Raw genomic sequence first — 25,004 nt, 5'->3', positions numbered from 1 at the left:
GCCCAGGATGCTATGAAGTGGCTGCTAAGAAGTTCTTTGCAAACCTTCAGGTCTGACTTATATAAGTATCAGTTATGGTAAGGTAAACTTGAATTCTTATTCACTACTTCTTAGTAGTGGTGATTGCAGGCTATGGTTAATTGATGATGGCTGGCTCCCCAAATAATAAATGGTCAAAGGATATGAACAAGGATATGAAAACAAAAGTTTTCAGAAAAAGAAACCTACCAATAGTCAAATGAAAAAAGTGTTCGAAATCACTGCTGATTAGAGAAATGCAAATGAAAACAACTTTGAATTACTACCTCACACCTATCAGATTGGCTAACATGACAGAAAAGGAAAATGACAAGTACTGACGAGGATATGGGAAAATAGGGACACTAATGCACTGTTGGTGAAGTTGTGAACTAGTCTAACCATTTTCCAGAACAATTTGGAACTATGTCAAAAGGGCTACAAAACTGTACAAGCCCTTTGATCCAGAAATATTATTAGGTCTATAGCCCAAAGAGAACAAAGAAAAAGAATGAAGACTTAATGTATGAAAATATTTTTAGCAGCTCTTGTGGTGGTGGCAAAGAATTGGAAATTGAAAAGATGCCCATCACTTGGGGAATGGCTGCGCAAATTGTGTCAAGATTGTGATGCAACATCACTGTGCTATAAGAAATTATAGAAGGGATGGTTTCAGAAAAACATGGTAAGAGTTATATGAATTGATGAAAAATCAAGTGAGGAGATCAATCTCCACAGCAACAACAATATTGTAATAATAATCGATTCCAAAGATTTAGCTATTTTGATCAATATATTGATCCACGACAACAAATCCAAAATACTCATGATGAAAAAATGTTATCCACTTCAATAGAGAGAGAACTGATGAACTCTGAGTACAGCCTGACTCATATTTTCCCCTTCAAATTATGGTTAATGTAAAAATGTTTTGCAAGACTTCATATGAATAAAGGATAACTTTTTTAACCTTTTCAATGGATGGGGAAGGGTGGAGGGAAGGAGAAAATTGAGAACTGGAAAAACAAAGGACAATTGTTGGGCTTGGAGTCAATATAACATAAGTTCAAATCCTGACATACATGTAGGAGTTATATGACCATAGGCAAGTAATTTAACCATTCTGAGACTCAGTTTCCTTATGTATAAAATGAAAGATCAGCCATGATGGTTTGTGAGTTCCTTTCTAGTTCTAAAACTATAATCTTATGGTAAGAACTAGAAATAAAGTGTTTATAAATTGTGGTTAAGTATATGTAATAGACTATTACTGTGCTATTAAAAAAAAATGACCATGAGAATTCACAGAAGCATGGGAAGACTTCTATGAACTGATGCAAAATAATATCCACAATAGGTATAATGTAAATAATGATTAAATTTGTCTTTTAAAAAAAAAAGGATGAGAAAATGGATCTTCCTCTCTGCTCTGAAGATAGGAGACTAAAGATGTGCTGAAATATTACATACACCATGGTGTATCATCTGTGGATCAGATTTTACCATGTTCCAGATACTTTCTTCTACCTTTCCCTTTGTGAGACAATCTTTTTCATCTCTACCCAGTACTTAGCAAAGGTTTTGTGAATTGTAGCCATTTAATAAATGTTTATTGGCCAATCACCATTGTTGCTTATTTTTGCTGAACTTCTTACTTTTCCTTCTCTATTCTTTTATAACTTTCTTTTTTTGGAGACATAATCCTGGGCAGAGGTCATTTTTCTTCCTGTCCTGGGAGTGACTGAAATTATTGTGAATTCCAAATTCTACATGCAATTCCTCCCCTCCAGAGAGCTCATGAACTGAATCCTGAGGTGGTGGCAGGAGCAGTTAGTTGGATATTGGCTGTGAAGTGACTTTTCTAACTTCTGCTGAATTAGTTCTGATTTTTTTTTTGCCAGCTAGATAAGTTGTATAAATAATTGCTGTTGATCTATATGTTGCCTCATTTGCAGAGTGGGGTGGTGCCATTGGAGTTGATAGACAATTATCTAATTTAGCGTGGTTCAATATGATTGATTTGAGCTTAGAAAGAGAGCCATGGGTAACCCTAGAGAACTTCTAAATTTAGTTCTCTATACCATTAATTTTTTAATTTTTGATAAAGATGCACTGGCTCCAGCAGACAGGTTTTATAACCCACCAGAAGAGCAGTGTCCAGTGCGAGCAGCTCCACTAGATAATTGCCAGGTGATGTGGAGAGATCCAGAAAGTGGTGAATGGAAGGGACCAGATAGGTTAACTGCCTGGTTCCAAGAGATCTCTCCAACTCCAAGTAAAACTCTCTCGAGCTCCCAGAGTTTCTAGTAACTCCTCAAGTAACTAACTCAAGTCTGTCCCATAAGAAGAACTAACTCAAGCTCCAAGAGCTCCCTATATATGTGATCTCCCAAAAGTTAACTCCGCCTTTTGGAGGGAAAGGGATTCTGGGTTATCTCCCAGAGTGCAAAACCCAAACCCTGAACTCTCCCAAACGTGTACTTAGATACTTATGAGCTCTCTAAAGGTGTGAACACAAGCATTGTTTCTATCAGTTCCACTTAGTACTTTGTTTCAAGTTCTGGCCCAAAATATCTCCTTCTAAGATCAAATCAACTCCAATGTCTTAACACTGTAAAGATTCCAACATCGTGGGGATGGGGAGAACTGCAGTAAGAACAGTGTTTTGACATTGGTATAAGAGAGATATAGAGAAGTCCAATTCAGTCCTGGTACTCTGATGTACTTTCTTCTGCCTAGGGCTCAAATCAATTATTAATCATCTTTACAAACTTCCCAAAAGGCAGTTTTCCTAATGATCTCAGGCTAAAACAGGTCACAGAACATTCTGCGGCCTAGGATAAGGCTGGCTGGCCTAGTGAGTCATCTGCCTCTCTCCCACATCCTTTTCCCAGGCAGGTCCAGAGGAAGTTCTAACCAGGACAGAGACATGGGTGGTGGCCAGGGAGTGGGGGCAGCGAGGAAGAAAACAGAAGGTCTGGCTAGACCTGTGCTGGCACTCACATTCCAGAGGTGAGGGTCAGAGAAGGGAGTGGATTTTTTTTTCCCTTTTGGTTTTACTCCCCACCTCCAAATTAACAAAGAAAGACAAAACTTTGTCACGAGGGATGTTGGTGTAGAAAGGAGAAAAGACACAGATGGAAAGGAAGGTGACCTAAAAATAAAAAGTATCATTAAAGTCTATATTCCAAGGAAATCATAAAGGAAAAGGACCCCCGCCATGTGCAAAAATGTTTGTAGCAGCTCTTTTTGTGGTGGCAAAGAATTGGGAAATGAGTAGGTGTGCATCCATTGGGGAAGGGCTGAATAAGCTGTGGTATATGAAAGTAATAGAATATTATTGTTGTACAAAAAAATGCTGATTTTAGAAAGTCCTGAAAAAATTTATATGAATTGATGCTGAGCGAAACAAGCAGAACCAGGAATATACTGTACACAGCAGTAGCAAGATTGTGTGATGATCAGCTATGAAAGATCTGGTTCTTCTCGGTAGTTCAGTGATCCAAAGTAATCTCAATAAACTTTGGATAGAAAATGTCATCCGCATCCAGAAAAAGAACTATGGAGATTGAATGTAAATCAACACATGCTAGGTTCTCTTCTTTTTTCTTTTTCTCTCCTATCATTTTCCCCTCTTATTTTGATTTTTTCCTCCAAATATGATTCATAAAGCAATGTGTACAAAATAAATAATTTTTTAAAAAAAGTATCAATAAGACATTGGCTCTTTTTAAAAGTGTGTGTTCATCTTTCCCCTCAATTGGATTAAAAATTAGATTATCGTCTCCCCTCTACATCTACAACCCTGCCTGACTTCAATTCCAGGGAACAAGATACCTTGCTTCTCCCCCCTCTCTTCCCCTCCCCCTCCCCCTTCCCTTCTTCCCCTCCCCCTCTCCCCCCTTCCGGCTCCGGAACATCCTCAGGGAAGACCTCAGACCTCATCGAAGCCCTCCTTCCTTCTCTCTCACCGCTCCAGGCAAGGAGCCCAGGGTCACGTGGGAGAGCGCGGGAATTACGCCTCGTGCGCCCCTCCTCCAGGACTCCGCAAAGCGCTCCAACGGCCTCTAGAAGGAGAGAGAGGACTCTGCACAGCATTGTGCAGCGCGGACCTCCCTGGGAAACGTAGTCCCCGCATAACTCAGGCTGTCGGCCCAACTTGGACTACAACTCCCGTCACGCCCCGCGAGGCCGACATGTAAATAGGGACTATGGTCCGTATCTCCAACATTCCCTAACGGTTAATACCGTTTGACAATGTTTTGAGTCCCACGAAAGGGTCTTAAAAAAACCCCCCAAACTTCGCAGCTCTCCGGTGGCGTTGTGAGCGAGTGGACCGCGTCCGTATCACAGAACAGGCCAGGAAAGCCTTAGGGGGTGTGGCGAATCTGCCGCAGTAGAACGTCTGGCGGAAGTGCTGGTGGGGACGCCGCCGTAGCGGAAGGGGAGGCCCAAGGCCAGTCCGGGGCAGCGGGACCATGGCGGCGGCAAGCCGGGCTCCCGGCTCTCCGGGCACGGCGCCCGAGGCGGCTGCCGACGCCCCCCTCCAGTACAGCCTGCTCCTGCAGCACCTGGTGGGGGACAAGCGGCAGCCGCGGCTCCTGGAGCCCGGCGTCCTGGGCGGCATCCCGAGCCCAGCCAAGAGTGAGGAGCAGAAGATGATCGAGACGGCCATGGAGAGCTGCGCCTTCAAAGCCGCCCTGGCCTGCGTCGGGGGTGAGCCCCCGGGCCTGGCGGCGAGGGTGGGGGGCGGCCGGGGTCCTTAGCGGGCTCCTAGGGAACGCTGACGCTTAGGGTCCGGCGGGGCGCGAGGGCGACCTTCGCCGTGTCTCCTCCCCCCCACAGAACGTACCCCCGGCAGTGGCTTCCGGGGGGGGGGGGGGGGGAGCGTTAGGGAGCCGGGCTGCGGGTCAGAGGCGGCTCCGCAAAGCCTTGGGGGCGGAGAAGGCGAAGCTGAGCCGGGGCCCGCCCGTCGGTGCCCGGGAGAGCTGAGCAGGCCGGTGGCAGGGGGCGGGCTGGGAAGCCCCGGGCCGCTCTGGGAGCCGGGAGAAGGCTGCCCGGGCGCCCCGGCACAGGGCTCCGCGGCGGCGTCAGAGCCCAAGGGGCCCGGGGGCGCCGCCAAGGAGCCTCTCGGGAATTAAGGCTTTTTTTTATTTGTGGAAAAAGCCTTAATATTGAGTCCCTGAACGGGGCTTCTCAGTCTGGGATTTGGGGGGCTTCTAGAAGTTGGATGGAGAGGGAAAAAGCACACCTTGATTTTCACTTCTAAGTGAGAGGTTCTTTCCGCTCTTTAAAAGCATCGTTCTGATAAAGGCCCATGGCTTTCACCGACTCCTTGAAGAGGTTCGTGACTAATAAACGTGTTAGATTCTTGATCTGGACTGGACTCGCTGAAAGCCCGAGGGACAGGGGTGGGGTCAAACAATAAGTAGTGGAGCCAGAACTGAAAGTCGGGCATCGTTGTCCTTGTCACTAACCCAGCGTCGTTTCCATGACACCGTTACCGTAAAACGGATCCCCAATTGGAAAGGCGAGACTTGCCTGAAAAGCTGCTGTTAAAGGCGCCGTGCGGCATGCCCAGGTCTGATGAGAAGGGTGCCGGGAGTTCAGGAGAAGCCTGGGCTGCAGTGGGAGGCGCAAAGGAACAAGGTCTGGGAAAGCGGAAGAGGTGACTGCGCGGAGGAAGTAAGAAGCGCTGCCATTTCCAGTATTTTACGTATATTATCTCCGCTAAGCCTTTTACAGCAAGTCTTAGCGAGTAGATACTACGGGAGTTTTCATCCCCACTTTACAAATGGGGAAACTGAGACCTGGAGAAGTTAAAACGGGGCTGTGTGAGTAGCAAGAGTCAAGAGCAGCAGGATGTGGACCTTGATATTCCTGGCTTTAAATATCCAGTATCATGCTTCCTCTCACGCTTTCGAGGTGCTTCTGGACCTGATTGTGATGGTTTTTGAGCTTAAATCGTGTGGATTTTATTCTGTAGAATGTTATGAATGGGGGGGAGGGAAGAGGATATATAATATTTTAGATTCTTCTGATCACAGCTTGCCCATTACCAGATTCCTGTGAGCTTGAGGAACAGTTTCAGGCGGAAACTGTCAGGTTACGGGGCAGCTTTTAGAATTAGCTGCTTCCTATGCTTATAATCTCTCATCCAGGTTTGGGAGCCTTTTGTAACATAGTATAGACATTTTTTCATCTCCTACACTTGCCAGCATGTCTCACTGTGTTTAGTGATCATTGGCGTGCCCGCGATCATCTTTCTCACTCATGGCCTGTGAGATGTAATCCCAAACAGCTTCTACCTAGCTTGTCCTGTCTATGGACACTTTCCACTGCTGGCAGAGGCCATTTTGTAGTCGTTACTAAAAGTTACAACTTTTCTTTTTATTTATTTAGGATTCGTCTTGGGAGGAGCATTTGGGGTGTTCACTGCTGGCATTGATACGAATGTGGGCTTTGACCCAAAGGATCCATACCGAACACCAACTGCAAGAGAAGTTCTTAAAGATATGGGACAGAGAGGACTGTCCTATGCTAAAAATTTTGCCATTGTCGGGGCCATATTTTCCTGTACTGAGTGTCTGGTGGAATCAGTAAGTGATAGCTTTCTGAAAGATTTTGGTTTGTGGACATTAGCCTTTAGTATGTCTTCCTAATACAGATTGTGTTGGAGCTCATGTGCTGGAAAAGCATTTAGATACTAAAAATCGGAGACTTGTTTTATCAGCCCAGCTATTTCCCAGTGCTCTAGGCAGGCTGCCCTTTACCAAGACATCAAGAGCTATATTATTGTTTTTCCTCCTCATGAGGCTAGAAACTGGCCTTCTTTTCCATGAGAAAGTTATAAGATTATGATTTCAATTAAATTTCCTGTGTCAGGATAGTTAGGATGAGAGATTCTGGCATCCTTAACTGCTCTGCCTGTGTCATGTTGCCCTAGTGTCATATGCAGATGATGCCTTGGAAGCTTAAGATTTGTCTTGAGTTTGCAACTCAAATTTTAAAAAAGTGAATGTCAAGAATTAGTTTTTACATATAATTGGAAAAGAAATTAAACATTTGAAAAAATGAATCGTCTTTGAAAAAGATGGGATTCTCATTAGTGGGGAAAATGAATTAGCCAAGTAGAAACCTGAGATTTATTTCGTAATCATTTTGTTTGCTGTGTTTCTGTGATACTGACCTGTATTTCTCAAATCCCACAGTATCGGGGAAAATCTGACTGGAAGAACAGTGTCCTCAGTGGCTGCATCACTGGAGGAGCTATTGGCTTTAGAGGTCAGTGAACAGCTCTTGTGGGAGTGTTCTTTGTGACTATGGACATCTTTTCCTAAGGTTGATGCTCCCAAGGGCAGCCTGGGCATGTGTGGACACTAGATGACCATTATCTCCTTATGGCTGCAATTTGTGCAGTTGTTGTTGATGTTGATCATGTGTGATCATGTGTGGTCACGTGTGAATGTTGATGTGTGGTGCTTCAGTGTTATGGAGCATAGAGAAAAGAGGAAAGGATTTAGGACTCCATCTTCTGTCATTCTTTGGCAAATCTCTGGGCCGCAGTGGTTGGACTTTTCTAGTTCTAAAATCTGTGATTGTGAGTTCTGCAAAAGAATTTAGAGATGAGGACTAGTGCTAGTGAGCGCTCACTGGAATGGTCCTACTGAAATTAATTCCACCATTGGGAATTTTATCTAGGGTTCTTTCTTTTTCTTTCATATTTTTTTAAAAAAGAATTATTTCCCACCATACTACTGCATTCTCCTTAAATGAATTGTCCCTTCTGAAAAACATAAACTTGAACAAAATCTGATCAGCGAAACAGCCACGTCTCATAATAGGCTACATAACACTCCACACTGTGGTCCCCCACCTCTCTCCTGAATGGAAAGAGGAGATGTTTGTCCCTTTTTCCTCTGGGACCAAGACAGATTTTTGAATCAGTAAATATTGGAATATTTACTACAGAAAGACCTTTCCACCCTGACTCAGCCAACCTTCAGTCTTATTCCTGTGGTCACAAAAATTGCCTTGATACTGTTCTTCATACATCTCTGCCCTCTCTGGCTTTGCCCTGCCTTCTCCCATGCCTGGAATGCCCTGGAATCCCTCTTCAAGACTCAGCTGCCACATACAACCTTCTGGAGAAGGCCTTTGCTGATCTTTCCCTCTTAAATCACTTGGCAGATAGAAATGTTTGGGATAGAAGGCAGGGGCATGTGGTGCTGTGGTGTCCGGAGTGAAAAAGGGCTCACTTGTTTGTTCTGGTGAATTGTGTGTTTTACTTTTAAAACGTATCGTGATCGGTGTTTGCAAAGATGTATTGTGTCTGTTTGCATTGTTAAATATTTCTCAGTTAACATTTTCATCTGGTTCAGGCCCTTGGGTTAGACACTCTCAGGGAGCAGACGGTTTGAAGCTAGAGAGCCCTGAGTTGTGGAGAGGCTGCATTGTAGAAATCTCCTTGTGGGGGAGAGTGCCAGCCTGCTGGGATCGGGTGTGGCCCCTGGCACATGCCCCTATGGACAGGTCCGCTTGAGGGCAAAGGCATTTAGCCTCTGTATCACTGCCTGGCCTGTAGGAAGTGCTCATTAGGGCCTGGTGATGGCTTGGTTGTTCATCTCTTTGGGTCTGTCATTTTGAAAATAAGGGGATTGATTAGTTGATCTCTCAGGACCCTTTCAGCTCTGAATCCTTGATCCCGAGTTGGATGTTACTGTTTTCAACTTATTATTTGTATATTAATCTCTTGGTTCTTTTCTTAGAAATTAGAATTAATTCATTACCACTGAATTGCTCATATTGGCTCTTTTTTGTGATATAATACTTTTGTATTAGTCTCGTACTGTACTCTGCTCAGCCATTCCTCACTGGGCATCCGTGTTTGCAGGTTTTTTGCTACCAAAAAAGGTGCTGCTATGAAATCTTGACATATGTGGGAGGGGAAAGTCCTGCTTTGGGGGATGAGGACAGAGTGCATATGCCCCAGCACTTGGTTTGCTGGGGCAAAGGGTAGTGACTTTTCTTGCATAATTACAAAATGTTTTCTGATGTGGCGGGAATCCGTTGTCGCTCCCCCAGCAGCCTGTTACTGTGCCTGTGTCTTCACGGCCTCTCCAGCACTGACCGTGGCTCTCTTGATATCTTTGCCAGTCGGATGTGCATGTGAGGTCAAACTGTAGGTTGTTTTTTTTTTTTTGAAAGGCTACTTAATTCCTCTTAGCCTTGTGATGCTGCACTCTTTATTGTGGGCCATCGGCCCTCTTTGGGTCCTTTGAAGTGTTCTGGGAGACAGTTTCGGTTACCTGCCTGTTGCTCAGGTCCCCTGTGCAGGTGCTGTAATTGGCTATTTAAGCATTTCATGTTATAATTTCCCCTCCATTAACGTAAAAGTTACTTTGTCATCAAGCTGCCATCCATCGGTCAATTTCCATGGAGGCAGCAGGACTCATCAGTGCTCCAGCCACCATTACTTCCTGGCTTAGCCAGAGCCCAAATCCCCTTTTCTCTTTGTCTGTGATTGTTGAAAGCTTTGTTATTATTCCTCTTGCCCTTGTGCCTTAACCAACAGTTGTGTTTGACAATAGAGCGGGTAGAGCTGGCTGTTCCTCGGCTGAATCTTCTCCGGCCTTTGCTCCTGCCTTGGAGCAAATTGGCCGCCTTCCACCCGCTTTTAATCACTGCCTCAGGAATTTCTTCTGTAAACAGAGTCCGGTGATGGGCTCTCTGCTTTCCTTGTCCCAAGGCTGAGGCTCCTCCGGCTCCTGTTTTAAAGCACCTTTTGCTATGGAGCTGAACTGATGAGAGAAGCCCATGGACGGGTGGCTGCCAGGAGCCCCATTCATTGTCTGTGGCCTCTCTGGCCTCTGTGGAATCGGTTGGGGGGGTGTGTGAGTGTGTGTGAGAGAGAGAGAGAGAGAGAGAGAGAGAGTGTGTGTGTGTGTGTGTGTGTGTGTGTAGTTCTCCAGCTAGGCCTTACTCTGACATCTCTTCCCTCTCTTGGTTTTGCAGCTGGTTTAAAGGCCGGGGCCATCGGCTGTGGAGGCTTTGCTGCTTTCTCTGCCGCCATTGATTATTATTTACGATGAGAGGAGCTTCTCCTGGGGGAGAGCCCAGCACCTCACAGGGCCATGCAGTGCAGGAGGCTGCCTTCAAGGACTTTGTCAGACCGGGCGTCTGAAAGCTCTCCTTAAGTGGTGGGTGACACTAGTGGGCTGTTGGCCCCCGCCGCCCCAACTTCCTGAGCAGCTCCACTGGGCTGTTCCCAGGGGCTGGCAGCTCTCAGGATGATTCCCAGTCCTTCTCGGACTCTACGAGCTTGATGGAGAGGAAAGCCACAGAATGACCCCTTCGAAAAGATCAGGAACCATTTGGTGACTTCACAACTGTCCAGCTTGCCTTTATTACACTGGAAATGGATGTTCTTTACTACCCTATGTTGGGATATCCCCAGATCCCCTTATTTGAGGGAAGGGGGAGGAGGGTGTAGGGAACAAAGTAAAAGTTACTTGTTCCTTCTAGCCTGTTCTGTGGCTAGGGAATGGTTCCATCCTGTTGGCCATCCTTGCTGTGGAAATTGTATATTTAAATACAGTTTGAAAAGACAAATTTAACGGTCTTTTCTCTTTTGTCCAACTCTGCCCAATCAGGGCTCAGGTGCCTGTCATGTGGTCCCAAAGGAAAGGAGGTAGGAAATTCTGGCTGAAATTAGGCCCGCGGGTGCACACGGGGATGTGTCTGTTGTTGGAGAACACTGTAAACATTCTCACTGAGTGTGTTCTTGTGACTCATGGAATCCGCTATGACTAATGAAGAAACCCAAACCTTTTGGCTTACTGACAGGCATGTTTCCAATTGGCTGAGAGGGATTAGCTTGGTGCTCTTATTCCCTGACATTGCCTTAAGGAGACGGGTATGACCGCTGGCCATTCACTAGTGATTGAATCCCCTCTCATCCCTCAGTGGTTCTAATGGGAAGTTATTGAGAGGGTGCTCTTTCCTACCCATTCTCCAGCATCAGTCTCAGCTTTGACTGAGTCCAGAGCACCAAATATAATTAATGGCTACTGACTTTGCTTCCATACTGCTGTATTTGGCAGAATGTGTGTATTTTATACCTGAGACTTATCTCAGGGCAATTTGGTCCTGTCACCAAATGACAGATGACTGTCAGGGAAAAAAAAGCCCTTAGACTAGTAGTAAAAAGGGGGAGCCAGAGGAAGGTCAGGAGGACCTGAGTTCAAATCTGGCCTCAGACACTTAACATTTCCTGGCTGTGTGACTCTGAGCAAGTCACTTAACCACAATTGCCTCAGCAAAACAAAAAAGGGGGGGGGGGGGGGAAGAAGCAGGGAAATAGTTGTCTGGCAAGAGATGCTACTCCATTATGTCAAGTTTGAGCTGTTCTGTGTCCTAAAGCAAATTTAAAATCTGTGTGCCCTCTCACCATCGTATTAATTTATAAAACATTTTAAATTTGGAACAGAAGTTTTTGTGAGGGTCAATGTTGAAAAGTTGTCCATGCATATGTTTTGAAAGTAAAAAGCTTTAATAAAAAAATATATATTTTTAAAAGGACCCGCTAACATAGTAAATGCATCTTTGTACATGGAAGCAATTTGACTAGGCTATGCTGGAGAATGCAGTGACCTGGGCTGCTAGTGGGAAATGGCACTGCTCAATCTTTTAGCTTTGGCGCCTCAGGCAGTTAACCCTGCTGGCAGGGTGGACAGGCTGGGTCCTTCCATCACACTGTGCAGCCCCCTTTGTTTTCTCTCTTACCTGTGGCTCAAAGGTTTAGAATTTGAGTGTGCCTCTATCCCTAAGCAGTGTGGTACGAGACAGTAATAGCCTATTCTGTTCGCCGATGTCTCTTGTGCAAGCCAAGGTCCTCCAGATTTCCACAGCCTTCTGATAATGAATTCTAGGTAATCTCTCTTCTAAGACATCTTCCCCACCCCTATGTGTGTGGGGGGGATATTTAATAGTCTTGACAGTTCTATTCTTAATAGTTCTTGTAGAGCAAACAAGTGTGACCAGAGCACTCTAACATCCCAGATGGGCATTTTGGGAAGCACTATGAAGGTGAGAAGTTTTCTGATCTATGTGATTGTGTCAGGACCCCCAGGGCAGCCGGCTTGAGTAGCACCAGCCTCGCCTGCGGCAGGCATCCCTGAATGTCATTATGAATGAATCAATGAAGGGCTCTATTTCCCATTGCCTTTGAAAAGATGAGCTCTCTGGAAGTTGGTTCAATAAGCCGAGCATTGTCAGAATTGACTATTCAATCAGAAGAGGAGATGAATGGCTTCCTGTTTTAGATGGCCAGATCTATAGCATGAGCTCATAAACTAAACACAAATTTTCAAAGACATCTGTTCCCTATCTCCAGAATAAACATAGTGTTGGGCGAGCTTTGGCCTGTGTGAGCCAGCGTTAACCCTCCTGACACCCACGGGGAGGGCCTGAGGACTTCACTCTATTTCAGCCCCTTTATGGACAACCCTTGCCAGAGAACAGCCTCTGTCCTCCAAAAGAAAATTTGGGAAAATTGAGGAGAAAACCTCTTGTGCTGGTTTGAAAACAGGATCTCCTGCCTTCTCCCTCCCCCCAATCTGACCGCTTTGGGGCTCCTTAGCCCTCTGAACTTTGGGGGGACTGGCCTCCTGCCGGTGGAAGCGAGAAGTCGCCAGTTTCCTGGCCGAGACCAGCGTGGCCAGTGGCTAGCGCCAAGGAGCTCGCTCCACCACAATCTGGAAAGGGGCTGGACTCTAAGCCTGACTGTGTTTTTGATATGAAAGGGAGGTAGAGCCCAAACCAGCGTTCAGGAAGCTCACATCTGGATGCTGCTGACACATCTGGGTCCCAGGTCTAACCTGGAGCACGGAGAATGCAAACATCCACACTCCGGGCTGTTTTGTGCAAACGTTGGAGCTTTGCATTTTTATTAACATTTTCCTCTCACTTGTGGTTTACATCCATTTATAATAATCTACATAATTGAAACGACACAGACAAAAAAATATATCCTTAATGAACAGTCCTATCCTACCTGTATCCGCAAACCTCTCCAGATCTCCTGGGCCCCTGCGTGGAAGAGGGCAAGGTGATGTGGAGCGGGGGAGGACAGCTGCAGCCTGCTTTCTGGGTGCCTGGGCCACCGTGGCGGGGGCTGGGCCGTGCACTCCCTCGCTGCAAGCAGGGCTTTGTCCTGCCCTAGTACCTATCCCTTCTAACCATGTGGATTTTTTGATAAACGTTTCCCTCCCATCACCATCTTGCCCTCCTTGCTTATGCCAGTCTCCAGGTAGCAGCAGCCCCTCCCTCTCTTCTAGTGGGGGCTGGGATGAGAGCCCCCCCAGGCGAGCTCTCCACCTGGAATGACAGCAAGGCCGACTTGGGCGCACCAGGGTACTGGGGCCTCTGGACCAGGGAGCTTTGCTCTTCCCTGTCTCTTGCCAGTGGGCCTCCCTCTCCCTGACAATGCCGGAGCATGGCCACCTCCAGCCTGGGCAAGGGGGGAGAAAGGGGCAGAGAGGGAGGGGAGACATCTTTGAGGCACCCTCGATGAAGGTCTGGCCCCCAGCACCAGCCACGCAGGCTGGTCTCCAATTGGGAGAGGGTCTCCTCTTCCAAAGCACTCAGCCAGGGAGCCGGCTCGTGTCCCTGTCTGGAGAACTCCATGGGCCTGCCAGGCCTGGGCCTGGGTGCAGGCCTGGGAGCTCTTGGGCTCCTGGGGGAGGGGACCCAGCTTGCTCTCCCCAGTCACACCACTTTGCTGCTAGTGTTTGACTGAGGAGGGCAAGTCGGTGCCCCCCAAGGCCAGGCTGAAGAGCTCCCCACCCCCCTTTCTGTAGCTGGGCAGGAGGGTCACTGGGAAGCCAGAAAGGGCATCTGAATGGGCAGCACCATGGAGGCCCAGGCCTCGAGCTATTCCCATCTTGGGGGGGCCCCCACTGTAGCTGACCCACCCCTCCTGGTGGGGCTCAGTGGGCACAGGGGCTGCAGGGCCTGGCTGCGGAGGGGAGGGTCTAAGGCGGAGCGACTGAGGAGGTGGGAGGGAGGCTCCAGGGGGTCCTATTTGTGGCCCTAGGGCAGATGGCCCCCCAGGACAGATGCCCCTCGTAGCCCCGCCCTCTCTGTCCCTCTCCTTTCTAAGGGCTGTGCTCGGTACCTCTCACTTTTCAACTTGTGAACACAAAATGGGGGGAAGGGGCCCAAACTCCTGTGTCCCCCGGATTGGGGTCAGAGGAGCGGTTCTTCTTCAAGACCTTTGGCAGATGGGGATCAGGGAGAATGACCCAAACCCCGGCTGGACAGCAGGTCCATGAGTCTGACACAGAGGGCGGAATCCTAGGGAGGGGGGAACTGAAAGGTGGGGGAGAAAACGGGGGGACACGGCCTCCCGGCAATGGGCTTAGGCAGCAGCTCCCCGGGGGTCTCCGGGCCCCTGCTCTGAGCTGGGGATGGCGCAGTCCCATCTCACGGTCCGGTGCCCGCAGGCAGCGAGGCAAGGCTGGGTCCGGCACCTCCGAGGGCCCTGCCCCACCAGGGGGACCTGGCCCAGGCTTCACATGCAGGGAATGGGGCAGGAGCAAAGCGGGGCTCCGGGAAGCCGCGCCGGGGCAGGAGGCTTGGCAGAAGTCACAGAGCAAACGAAAAACCTTTGCATTAGACTCGGAAGGAACGAAAATGTTGAGGACAGAAAGCGGCGTCCGGGTGCCCGGCCCGCAGCCTCGGTGACAAATTTATGAGGGACGTTCCCGTGGGCATGGGACATCGGGCGCGAACACAGCGGGCGACAGGGCGGGGGCAGGACGAGGCCGGCTTTGTACAAGGCCGCACAGGAGGCGTGCGCCGTTCTCCATTTCCCTTGGCTGCTGCTCCATCTGTCGGGGGTCCATCGATTGTATTGTCAAGTCTGTGCTGAGCCCCGGGGCCTGTGGCGTCCGAGCCCCAGGCCTGGGCTAAACGTCTGTGGAGAAGTACAGTGTGTTCCGTTTCAGCTCCGCAAAGGAGATGGGCGGGTGCTGCAGGTAATAGAGGAGGACCTGGACCTGGGGGAGACAGGGGAGGGCGGTGAGGGGACGGCCTGGCAGCCCTGCTGCCCGCTTAGTCTCCCCTGGGGGGGGGCTTCAGGGCCGCGCCTGCTCTGGACCCCCCTGGTCTGCCTCTGGCGGCCTCCCGCAAGTGTTGGTGATTCCATTTAATAAACACGAAGGATGGCACCTCTCCACCCCCAACCAGTGCACAGACCTCGGCCTAAGGACTCGCCACCTTTCCCATCGCTGGCCTTCTGGGGGTGGGGGCGGGCAGGAGGGAGGGGAAGAATGTGAGGTTCAAAAATGTTAAAAAAAAAAAATGATTGGGAAATAATGGCAAAAATTTAACAAAATGAAATGTATTAAAAAAAAAAAATCCCATCCTCTGTGACAGGATTTGTGCCCACAAAGCTCGCTGCTGTCAGGTATTAGGGAGGCTTGGGGAGGAAGGGCCCTGAGTGAGCCCCGCCTGGCTCAGAACCATGGGAGTGGGAGTAGAGCGTGGAGAGGCCATGGCTCCAACACCCTCCTTCTGCAGAAGAGGGAGCGGGGGGGAGAGACTCGGGCTTCTGGGTGCCCAGTGGGAGACAGAAGGACCCCTCCAGGGATTACCTGTGCCATGACATCGTGAGACCAGATGTCCGAGGCCGAGGTCAGGTGTCCTTTGCTCTCTACTTCGGACGGTCTCAGTAATGTGGGGCCAAACACAGTGGCCAGGTTGTGCAGGGACATCTTGTTGATGGGCTCCTTTTCGGCAACCCTGGGGGAGAGGAGGGAGGTTATTTCTGCCCGGGACCCCCCGCAGCCTCAGCCGCTTCACGGGAGGCCGGGAAGGAGGCCCTGGAAGATGGGGCTGAAGCCTCTCTGTTTCCAAAGCATCCCATCACCAGGAGCCTCCCCAGGAGACCGAGGGCAGCCAAGGAGCTGGAATCCTTTTTAGGATGCACCCTGAAGGGACGTCAGGTTTATGGGTTACAGCTTTGGACCCCAAAGGTATCTTCAAGGTCATTTGTCTGAGCCCTGACTTCTGGGAGGAGAGGAGAGGCCGGGAGAGGTCAACCAGAGCTTGGCTGGTCGGGCCGGAGGCCGGGATGGCTTTGGGTTGGACCTGGCCTGGGGCCAAGGCAGCCTCCCAAAGCTGGAGTGCGGGGCTGGCCCCCCTTTGCTCTTGCGTAACTGGCCAGCTGCCCCTGCTGGTTTCTCCCTCTGAGCAGCGGGTATTAACTGCCGTCTGTGGCCAGTGCCCGAGCAGCCCTTGCCCCCCCCAACCTCCTCCCAGTTCCCTGACAAAGGACCCGTCTCCCCAACGCCACCTAAGAAGCGACAGCTGGGCTGTTCCCGTGCCCCCACTGCCCCCAGTCCCTCAGGAGTCACACAAAGACCCCTCTGGGGGGCGCCGGCATCCTCGGGGGACCCATGGGCCCTGCCCGAGCGGAGCAGCCCATTGGCTTGGAAACAGGCAGGAAAACAGGGCCGTGTCGGGAGGCAGCTGCAGCCTCCTCCGCCCCCAGCCCCACAGAAGTTGAGCCTGCTCCAGGGGACCAGATGTGGGAACAGGCTGTGCCCGGTTCTCAGGGTGGAAAAGCTAATGGATTTTCCCTTCGCCCTTCTCCTGGATGTTCCCGCTGCTCTCCAAGGCGTGGGGGAGCGGGACGGGACTCCGGCCCTGGCCAAGCCAGTGGGGAAGGTGCCCGGGACGGGAGGGACGTGAAACCCGAGCCGGCCCTGCGGAGGGTGGGAAAGGCTCGGCCTTCGGAGCTTCTGCTCAGCCTCCACCAGCTTGCCCAAGGCAGATTCTGGGAAACCAAAACCCCAGACCCTGAGGGGGACAGATGGAGGGGGATGGGAGGGCCGTTGCCACGATCCCTGGGAAGTGCAAGCCCCAATCCCAGGCTGCCAGCCAAGTTTGCCAGGCTCAGCTGGAAGGTGGAGAATCTTGTCTCAAAGACCATTTAGTCCAGTCTCCTGCCCCTAGTTTGTAGAGGGGGAAACTGAGGCCCAGGGACAAGAAGGGATAAAGCCAGTCTCACACAATCAATGAGCCTTGAGGGCAGATCTGATTCCAGAGTCAGCCTGTTCTTTCTGGAAGGGGGTCCTACCCTTCCTCAGGGTTACCAAGAGCCCCCTGCCCTGGGAGCCCCCTTAGCCTGGCCTCCCCCTCTGGGCAGTCAAGGAGCCATGTGGGCAAGCCCCCCACACTGCTCACCTTTTCAAGTGTTCTAGCAAGAAGAGGAAAGTGATAAGGTTGGGGTCGGGAAGCGTCCGGAGAAGGTGCATCATACAGTTTTCCTTGGCGGCAGGATCGGAGAGAGCTGGTGACGAGAAAAGGGGTCAGCTCCTCCGGACGAGCCGGGGGCTCAGGTCTCACCCCCAGAACCCCGCACTCAGCCCCAGAGAGCCACTCAGAGGATGGGCAGGATGGGCACCCGCTGCGATGCCCAGGAGTTATGTGATCATCCTGTTTCCCCAGGACGGGGCTCGCAACTCTCTGGACAGGAGGGTCTCCTTACATCCCTCCAGCTGGGGACTGTACCTACGGCTCGGCCACTCTAGCCCTATCAGCAGGATGGGCCAGTGGTCAAGCTGGACCTAGTCAGACCCCCGTTTTACCAAGAAGGGAACCAGGGCCCAGAAGGCAGATTAGCAGGGCCAGGACAAACTGGCCTCCCTGGGTCTGGGGGCACAGAAATAGAAGGTCGGCCCGGCAGCTGGCCCACAGCGCGCTGGTCTGGGTCTTTCATGTGCTGCGCTCTCGAATCAGACTCCGGCTCCCAGAGAGGAAGGCTTGGCTTGGGATGGTGAGTCCTCTAGAAAGACCTTCTCGTCCACCCATCTCACTCAACATGCACCTTTGCAATTGGCACAGCCTCCTCCAACATCCCCCCCTTTCTTTGCACTTGGCCAAAGAGGCAAAAGCTGCTTTGTTTCCTGATGCTGTTTTTAATAGAGCCGAGCTGGAAGGCTGGAGGAGGAAGGGCATGGGGCCTCATAGAGCTTGCTCTAGAATGAGACAACATCCCATCCCCCTGTCTCCTGGAGGAAGGTGGTTGGGAGTAAGGGGACCATGTCCCAAAGAGGGCAGGGACACAAGCTAGCCGCAGCTGAACCAGACCCAGGAGCTTTCTGCCCCATGGGCTGCTGTACTCTGATTGGAGTAAAATCTCACAAAAATGAACATAGAAAACTACATTCACATATAATCGGAAAAATAAACTGAGAAAAATCCCCCAAACCAAGCCGAAGCCATCCTGTGAGGGTCGGTTCCGTCCAAGGCCAGCCCCGTCCCGGAGGCAGAGCACCGCAGAACCAATGGCCTGTCTTACGGTTTGTAGGTCTCTACTAGACCTGGAAATTTTGAGAAATCTTTCAACCTAAACATAAGGGGGTGCAGCCTAATAACCAGCCAGGGCTATTGTCCTTTCCTAACTGTCCCTCACTCCCAAGGATCACCTGGACAGGAGCCCCAGCTGCCAGCTGTTAGCCCGAGTGCCCCATCGGAGCCCCGGGAACCTGGGTCAAATCTCACCAATGCCCTCCATGAAGGCCGGGTAGAGTCTGTCTGTGAGGAGGGGCTCGGGGAGCTCCCGGAAGTAGAGCTTCAAGGTCCCCGCAATGGCATTGATGTCCATGTCACTTAACATCACCAGCACATCCTTATTGTCTGCAGAGGAGAGGAGAGGAGGGGGATCAGTCACCCCCAGAGACCCCCAGAATGCACTGGGGCCCTCCCTGAGAAGGGCCCACTGGTCTCTATTTCAAGACTTCCAGGAGTGGCAGGGCCAGGGCTGCTTGTGCCAGTTTTAGACAACGGTAATTGTTAGAAAGTTTTTCCTAGTCTTGCCCAAAGTACACCTGGCAGAGCCAAGCAGAATCCTTCTACCTCCTTCCTGCCACTTCACCAATTTTCTAAAAGCCAAAATCTGTTTGGTGGCAGTTTCTACCCATTTGTCAAGAAGCTCCTCTCTGGGACCAGGAAGAATACGTCCAGTCCCGTCCCCCAAAGAGCACCCACTTAGCAACAAACAAGTCCTGGCAGCTCTCCAGATTCCCTCCCACTTGTCCCGAGGCGCAGGGATTTCGGGGCATTCGCTCCCTCAGACAGTCTCCGTACTTCCTCCTTCTGTCCCCAGGGCCAGCCTGGCTGGGGCCTCAGATGTGGGAGCCTGGTGACCAGCAGGCCTGAGGGGCTTTCCTCAGACAGGGTCCCTGACAAGGGGCACAGAGAGCTGGGGGAGCCCCCACGGCTGCCTCATCCGGCCCCTCACTTCACATCTGAGGAAACCGAGGCCGTGAGACTTCAGGCAACTCCAGGACCAAGCTCAGAAGCCGGCTCTGCTGGCCGCAGATGCAGCTCCAGGGAGCTGGGAGAGCAAGAGACGGGATCCGGGCTTGGCTGAGACGCGAGAAGAACTCCTGCCTCAGACACTTTACTGGCCGTGAGTCTGGTCAGTCCGCCTCTCACAGGCTCGTTTCCACGTGTGTCCCTGAGACAATGACAGCACTGGCTGCGAACCTTAAAGTCCACTGCAAACGTCAGCTGCTGTCATCTTTATTTGCACCATTACTCTGGTGCCTGTTTGGGCTGCCTCCCAATGTCGCTGTTGAGTATGGGCAGGGCCAAGGCAAGTGACCGGCCTGGCCGAGTACCGGCTGGGCCGGACTGGGTGGGGGAGGCTGGGCCCGTGAGAAAAGCCGCTTCTGGGAGCCAGACCCCCGGGGCCACCCTGATGCATAGGGAAGGTTGGTCCCGCCGACAGTCCCAGCTAAGCCCTCTGGAAAGCTCGGCACATTTTTTGCACCTAAAATCATGTTCAACCAAGCCTTGGTTTCCAGGCCACGAAGAGGAATCTGGGCCAGGAACAAGCAGCTCCGTGCCAGGATCTGCCTCAGCCTCCCGGCCCCCTCCGAGCTCCCAGCCTTCCTCCCTGCCCTCCCCTGCCGCCCTCCCAAGTCCCCCTCCCGGCTGGGGGCTGCTCCCCTGGGAGGGCCGGGGAAGGGCAGGGGGTTCTTCGGGAGTTGTTCAGCTCTCAGGGGCTCCCTGGTCAGCCTGGACCAGCCGGACTCTCCCAGCAGCCCCCTCCCACCCCCCCACAGGATCACATGAATGACACCGAGGACAGGGCCCAGTCTGTGAGAGCCTCATGGACACCTACAGGCTAGAACCGGCTTTAGTGGAACAGGGATTCCCAAACATACCGGCCCCTCGAACAACGAATGGTTTTAGGGACTCGACCTGCTAAAGCACATTTTTGGTGCATTTGCTTCAGTGTGATTGGTTTCCTTTGTGATTCTATGCGTCTTGTGCTTTTAAAAACATTTTTCTGGGAGCCCGAGGCCCGAGGGAGCCGTGAGACAAGAAGGCAGAGAGGCCCTGTCTTGGAGGGTGGCCCAGACCGTGGGGCCCCCGATGTTTCTCATGGGCCCCCAGAATTCCAGCATCCAGAGGCTGAGGGGCGAGCTCAGGGCTTTTGAATCTGACCCCCCGGAAGTTGTTTCCAAGGCTGCCCCTGTACCTGCGAGTCTGTGCGAGCAGGAGATCTGGTGGGAAGGCCCAGAGGCCTCCCCTGTGCCCCCCACTCCCTCCTCCAGCCCCGGTGCTGCCCCAGGACTCACTGGCGTCAAAGACGGCCTTCAGCGCCTGGATGTCCGTGGCCACCCCCGAAATCCGGTAGATCCCGATCTCCTCAATGCCTCTTTTCTCCACCTCCTCCACACACTGCCGGACGATGTAGGGCACTTTGGAGCGCTCTCGCCTGTGGGCAGGGGGTGGGCGGCGGTGACTCGCCAGGACAGCGGCCCCCTCCTCCCCCCCACAGCTTCGTCCCTGACCTTGGGCACCCCGATGGGGAGGGGGAGAACGGGAGGAGATGCCCCGGGGCCGGCTGGGTGTGGAGGGCAGGGGCAGGGGTGGCAGAGGGAGGGACCAGGCCCTCCTCTCACAGGACCCCAAGCAGGGGCACAAACTGGGGGGAGGCAGCAGATTAAACAGAAACCCGGGGGACGGGGGACGGAAGAGGGAAGAGGACTTTCCTTTGGGAAAACCCTAAGGGAAAAACCCTACTGAGAGTGAGAGTCTCCTCCTACGAGAGGGTGAGGTAGCTTTTCTAGGAAGGAAGACGGTTGGTTCCTAGGGGCAAAGACTTGCATTTCTGAGATAAGACACAAGCCGGGCTGAAGGTGTCCCAGCCTTTGCCCACACTCAGGATCAGGGGACCCCAGATTTAGCTCAGGGAGACCCCAGAGGCGCCCAGCCCAGCCCTCCACATGGTCCGGTGACCATGGTCTATAGAGGTGACAGGTCTTCAGAGGATCCGTGCAAGTAAGTCCCACAGTGGGGATGTGAGGAAGGCAGGATCGGAACCCCGCATCTCCTTCCCTGCCCCAACTGGCCTTTTCCTGGAAGTTGCTCCCTTTCCCCCTCACTTAGGGCAGGAATCTCACTGCCCCAGGGAGGACGGGGAAGGAGACTGGAACCCATCAACCATCACTTGTTAAGTGCCTGCTACAGGCCAGAGGCTGCGCTAAGCACAGGGAACTCAGGGACCACTCGGTCCCACCGCTCCCACGCCTTCACCTTACAAAGGAAGAAACTGAGACCAGAAACTTGCTAGCGGAGAGAGAGCTGGACCCTGAGTCTGGCCTCAGACACTTACAGACAAGTTTTTGCCTCAGTTTCCCCTTCTGTCAAATGAACTGGAGAAGGAAATGCCAAGAAAACCCCAAACGCAGCAGGTTTGAGGGGGGATTTGGCTTCCAGCCATTTCTCCTTCTCATTCATCCCTTGGGGAGGACACGAGGGGCCCGGACTGAGAGCTGGGGGGGAAGGTTCCAGGGCTGGCACATACTTTGTCACGACGCTGATCTTCACCCCGAACACGCCTGTCTGCTTTTTGGACGGGGTCCTCTTCAGGCTCATGTCCCGGCTGGTGAATTTCATAGAGAACTCCACCTTGATCTGCACCAAGAAAAAGGCCAGGTTGGGGTGGGCAGGGCGGAATAAAGGGCGGTCGGTGCCCCAGAAACCCCTCCGGGACAAAGGGAAGGTCCAGCAGTTGAGGGGCTGCCCCCTCCCTCCATGGCCAGCCCAAGGCCGCCTTGAGACGCCCCTGGGGCAGGGAAGAACCAACATAGGGAAGGCCCCCACTGTGCCAGGCTGGGTGCCCCCTGTCCCCAGTGACCTTACCCCATTCATCTCGATCACGTCCATGTGCCAGTTCTTTGTCTGCACGGTCTGTGGGTCCAGCTGCAAAAGCAGGAGGAAGGGAAGGTTAGACACTGTACGTAAGCACAAACCGAGCACTCGCCCCGAGTGCCCCTCAGACGGACCGTCCGAGAAATGATTCATTCCGACCCGGGAGGCAAGGTTGCTTCGGAAATAGGAAAACAGTGAACATCATATTGTAAAAAAAACAAACATCCAAAACCATACGATCGTCGCAGCAGACAAAGAAAACGCCTTGGACAAAAGACAGAACGCATTTCTGCTACAAAAAGTCCTACAGACAAGGAATCTTTAACTATTTAAAAGCCAAAAGCAATTATTTTATATAATGGAAAGATGCAAGAAGCCTCCCCAATAAGTATAAGGAGAACCGATCCTGTTTTATAGCTGAAGAGACTAAGGGTCAGAGGGAAAGGGGATGGTCCCAAGTTAAGAGACATGAGTCCCCCGGCAATCAAGGAACAGGAGGGGACGCTGCAGGGCACTGGGAGGAGATCACCTCGGGAGAAGTCTGACAGAGCAGAACAGAACACCAATCCCGGAGCCCCGAGACGTAGGGAGGAGAGAGGAGGGAGGAGGTCCTTGGATGGCAGGAAAGCTGCCCCAGGACCACCCAGAGTACTCCTCGCCCAAAGTCAGCATGCTTCCGGTCCCACTGTGGTCTTGTGAAAAGCCGGCGCTCTGGGGGACGACAGGCTGACCTCAATGACCAAAGGGCCCCAGTTTGAGTCTCCCCTTCCAACAAGTCATGGCCCAGGGCTGGGGGCAACTCCTTAGGGCCAGAAGTTGACCATGAAAGGCCAATTTGCACTGTCCGGGGCCACCTTTCAGGCCCAATCTCTACCCCTTAATCTTACCCATCAGTGACTCCCCCCAAATTGTCCAGGTTAGATGGAATTCTCTCCATCAGCCGCCCGCTCACTGCAGTCTGGACGACAGTCGGCCCTCAGTCACGTCCTGCCCCAGGCAGGCAGGGGATTCTGGCCGGGCCCCCCCTTCCCGGGCTTAGAACAGTATCTGACACAAGTTGGCTGCCTGACCCCTAAAATCCCCCCATACCCTTGTGGCAGTGTGCCCCCTCTCTGCAGAGGGCCCAGGCCTCCCTCTGCCCCCTACAATGACAGCTCTGTCCCCGGGGGCACAGGAACCGCCTAAATCAAGGCTATTTCAGGCTGTCATTTTAATACAGAGGAAGGCGGAGGGCAGCCCCGGAGAGGGACGGGGGCACATTTTCCAGCGAAATTATGTCTCTCCAATTGCTGTGGCTATTTATAACCCCTGGGAAATGTGCATTCTGCTATTTCCTGATTAGATTAGTGGTCTAGGGGTGGGGCAGGGGTGGGGGGCCGGGATGTCAGGAGGGGCTGAGCGCTAGGCAGGGGCCCTGCCCCCGTGGCACCTTCCTTAGCCCCAGATGGCTCAGTACTGGAGAGGAGCACCCGAGGACTCAGCACACAGTCCCAGAGCCTGCCCAAGAACACCAAGGCCACAGGAAAAATACGGAGCCAGCCCCTCTGCTCCCCACCGGAGCAGCCCCTGGCTCGTAGGGGGTTCTCTCTGGGCATCTTTTCGGACATCCAGAAAGGTTTCCAGCCCCTGCCCCAGGGCCAGGTGCTGGGGTCACAAAGACAGAGCGCGACTCTGTATTCCAGACTCCAATGGGGAGCTCCCGAGTGAATGTGCTTCTGCCCCTGCCCTCCGAGCTGAGCCCCTCTCCCCGGAGACCCCTGCAAATACCAGGAGACGGCTAGCCCGTCTCAGCCGGCCCCGGCCCCCACGTCCCCGGACTGACCCGCACGGCTCCGGTTCCGGAAGGCCTTGGAGCTGGTGTTGTGGTGGCCGGCCACGTGGCACGGACCCCACAACGCGGCGGAGGGAGGTGGCGAGGGAGGCACACGGTCCATGGGCAGACCGGGACATTGGGGGGGGGACACAGGCAATGGGGGGAGCGGGTTAGCTCAGATACATGTTAGGAGGGTTTGGTTTTGCTCTGTTCTTAAAGGAGGGGAAAGAAGGAGAGAAAATTAACTTTTAATTGAAAAAAGCAGCTTATTAATGGGGGAACAAAGGGAGCAAGTAAAATGGAGAGCGGGCTGCTTTTACAATCGGAAGGTCAGGATTCACGTCCCATCTTGGCCACTCACTCCTTGGGTGACCACGGGCCAGTCACTGCTGCTCCCGGCCTCATTTACTTCTGGTGGCCCCAAAGGGCTTTGAGAACCCTAAATCTCTAAGCCTTAGGATGACTTTCATCCAGCCAATGACAAACAAAACCAGCCCGTACCACAGGAAGGGAAGAGGAAGCAGAGGTGAGGAACAGCTGGAGGGGCTGCGATGGCAGGGAGAAGATGGGGCTCCCGATGTGGGAACACGGCAAGCTGGAGGAGAAGATGAGATGAGGGACTGGGCAGAGGCCGGAGCCAAGGGCAGCTCCCCCGGAGATGGGGCCCATCCTGTGGCCAACCAGGGTGAGGAGCCCCTGGGGAATAGTGACCACCGGCAGGACCCTCCCTTCCTCTGTGACACAGACACATACACACGCACGCGCGCGCACACACACACACACACACACACCTCCCTCCCTCCCTATTTTCTTCACTGTCACGGATTCATAAACAGCCTAGCAGGGTGGGACAGACCTTCAGGAGGGTCACAGTATTTATAATGTTAGGCCTGAAAGGGAAATTTAGTCTAATTTTCTCTTTCTCAAAGGAGGAAAC

At 52.2% G+C, this 25,004-nt stretch overlaps 2 protein-coding genes across 8 annotated transcripts in view; one reads left to right on the top strand and one right to left on the bottom strand.

Moving 5' to 3' along the window:
- The first annotated feature begins 4,255 nt into the window (after positions 1 to 4,255).
- TIMM22 (translocase of inner mitochondrial membrane 22) lies at positions 4,256 to 10,945 on the top strand. The gene is made up of 4 exons (XM_031967760.1): positions 4,256 to 4,734; positions 6,421 to 6,617; positions 7,230 to 7,302; positions 10,033 to 10,945. The coding sequence occupies exons 1-4, from the start codon at positions 4,497 to 4,499 to the stop codon at positions 10,107 to 10,109; spliced, it is 585 nt and encodes a 194-aa protein (XP_031823620.1). The 5' UTR covers positions 4,256 to 4,496; the 3' UTR covers positions 10,110 to 10,945.
- Positions 10,946 to 12,933: 1,988 nt separating this feature from the next.
- ABR (ABR activator of RhoGEF and GTPase) overlaps positions 12,934 to 25,004 on the bottom strand; it is a 271,256-nt gene continuing 259,185 nt past the window's right edge. For 6 of the 7 annotated variants that reach the window (XM_031967756.1, XM_023503698.2, XM_031967758.1 and 3 more), the window contains 7 exons: positions 22,246 to 22,305; positions 21,908 to 22,017; positions 20,676 to 20,815; positions 18,589 to 18,723; positions 17,269 to 17,374; positions 15,675 to 15,822; positions 14,988 to 15,077 (listed from right to left, as the gene is read on the bottom strand). In XM_031967756.1, the coding sequence (XP_031823616.1) occupies positions 14,988 to 15,077; positions 15,675 to 15,822; positions 17,269 to 17,374; positions 18,589 to 18,723; positions 20,676 to 20,815; positions 21,908 to 22,017; positions 22,246 to 22,305 (789 nt within the window). Of the gene's footprint in view, positions 15,078 to 15,674; positions 15,823 to 17,268; positions 17,375 to 18,588; positions 18,724 to 20,675; positions 20,816 to 21,907; positions 22,018 to 22,245; positions 22,306 to 25,004 lie in introns of all 7 variants that reach the window. The other variant, XM_031967754.1, reaches the window with a different exon arrangement.

The sequence above is a fragment of the Sarcophilus harrisii genome, chromosome 4 (genome assembly GCF_902635505.1).
Source record: "Sarcophilus harrisii chromosome 4, mSarHar1.11, whole genome shotgun sequence".
Lineage (NCBI taxonomy): Eukaryota > Metazoa > Chordata > Mammalia > Dasyuromorphia > Dasyuridae > Sarcophilus > Sarcophilus harrisii.
Note: the sequence above shows the minus strand (reverse complement) of the source record. Positions and strands in the feature narration are given on the sequence as shown.

Coding starts and splice junctions, on each gene's coding strand:
- TIMM22 (XM_031967760.1), top strand. CDS start 4,497: ATGGCGGCGGCAAGCCGGGCTCCCGGCTCTCCGGGCACGGCGCCCGAG. Junction 6,618..7,229: donor CTGAGTGTCTGGTGGAATCA/GTAAGTGATAGC, acceptor CAAATCCCACAG/TATCGGGGAAAATCTGACTG. Junction 7,303..10,032: donor AGGAGCTATTGGCTTTAGAG/GTCAGTGAACAG, acceptor TTGGTTTTGCAG/CTGGTTTAAAGGCCGGGGCC.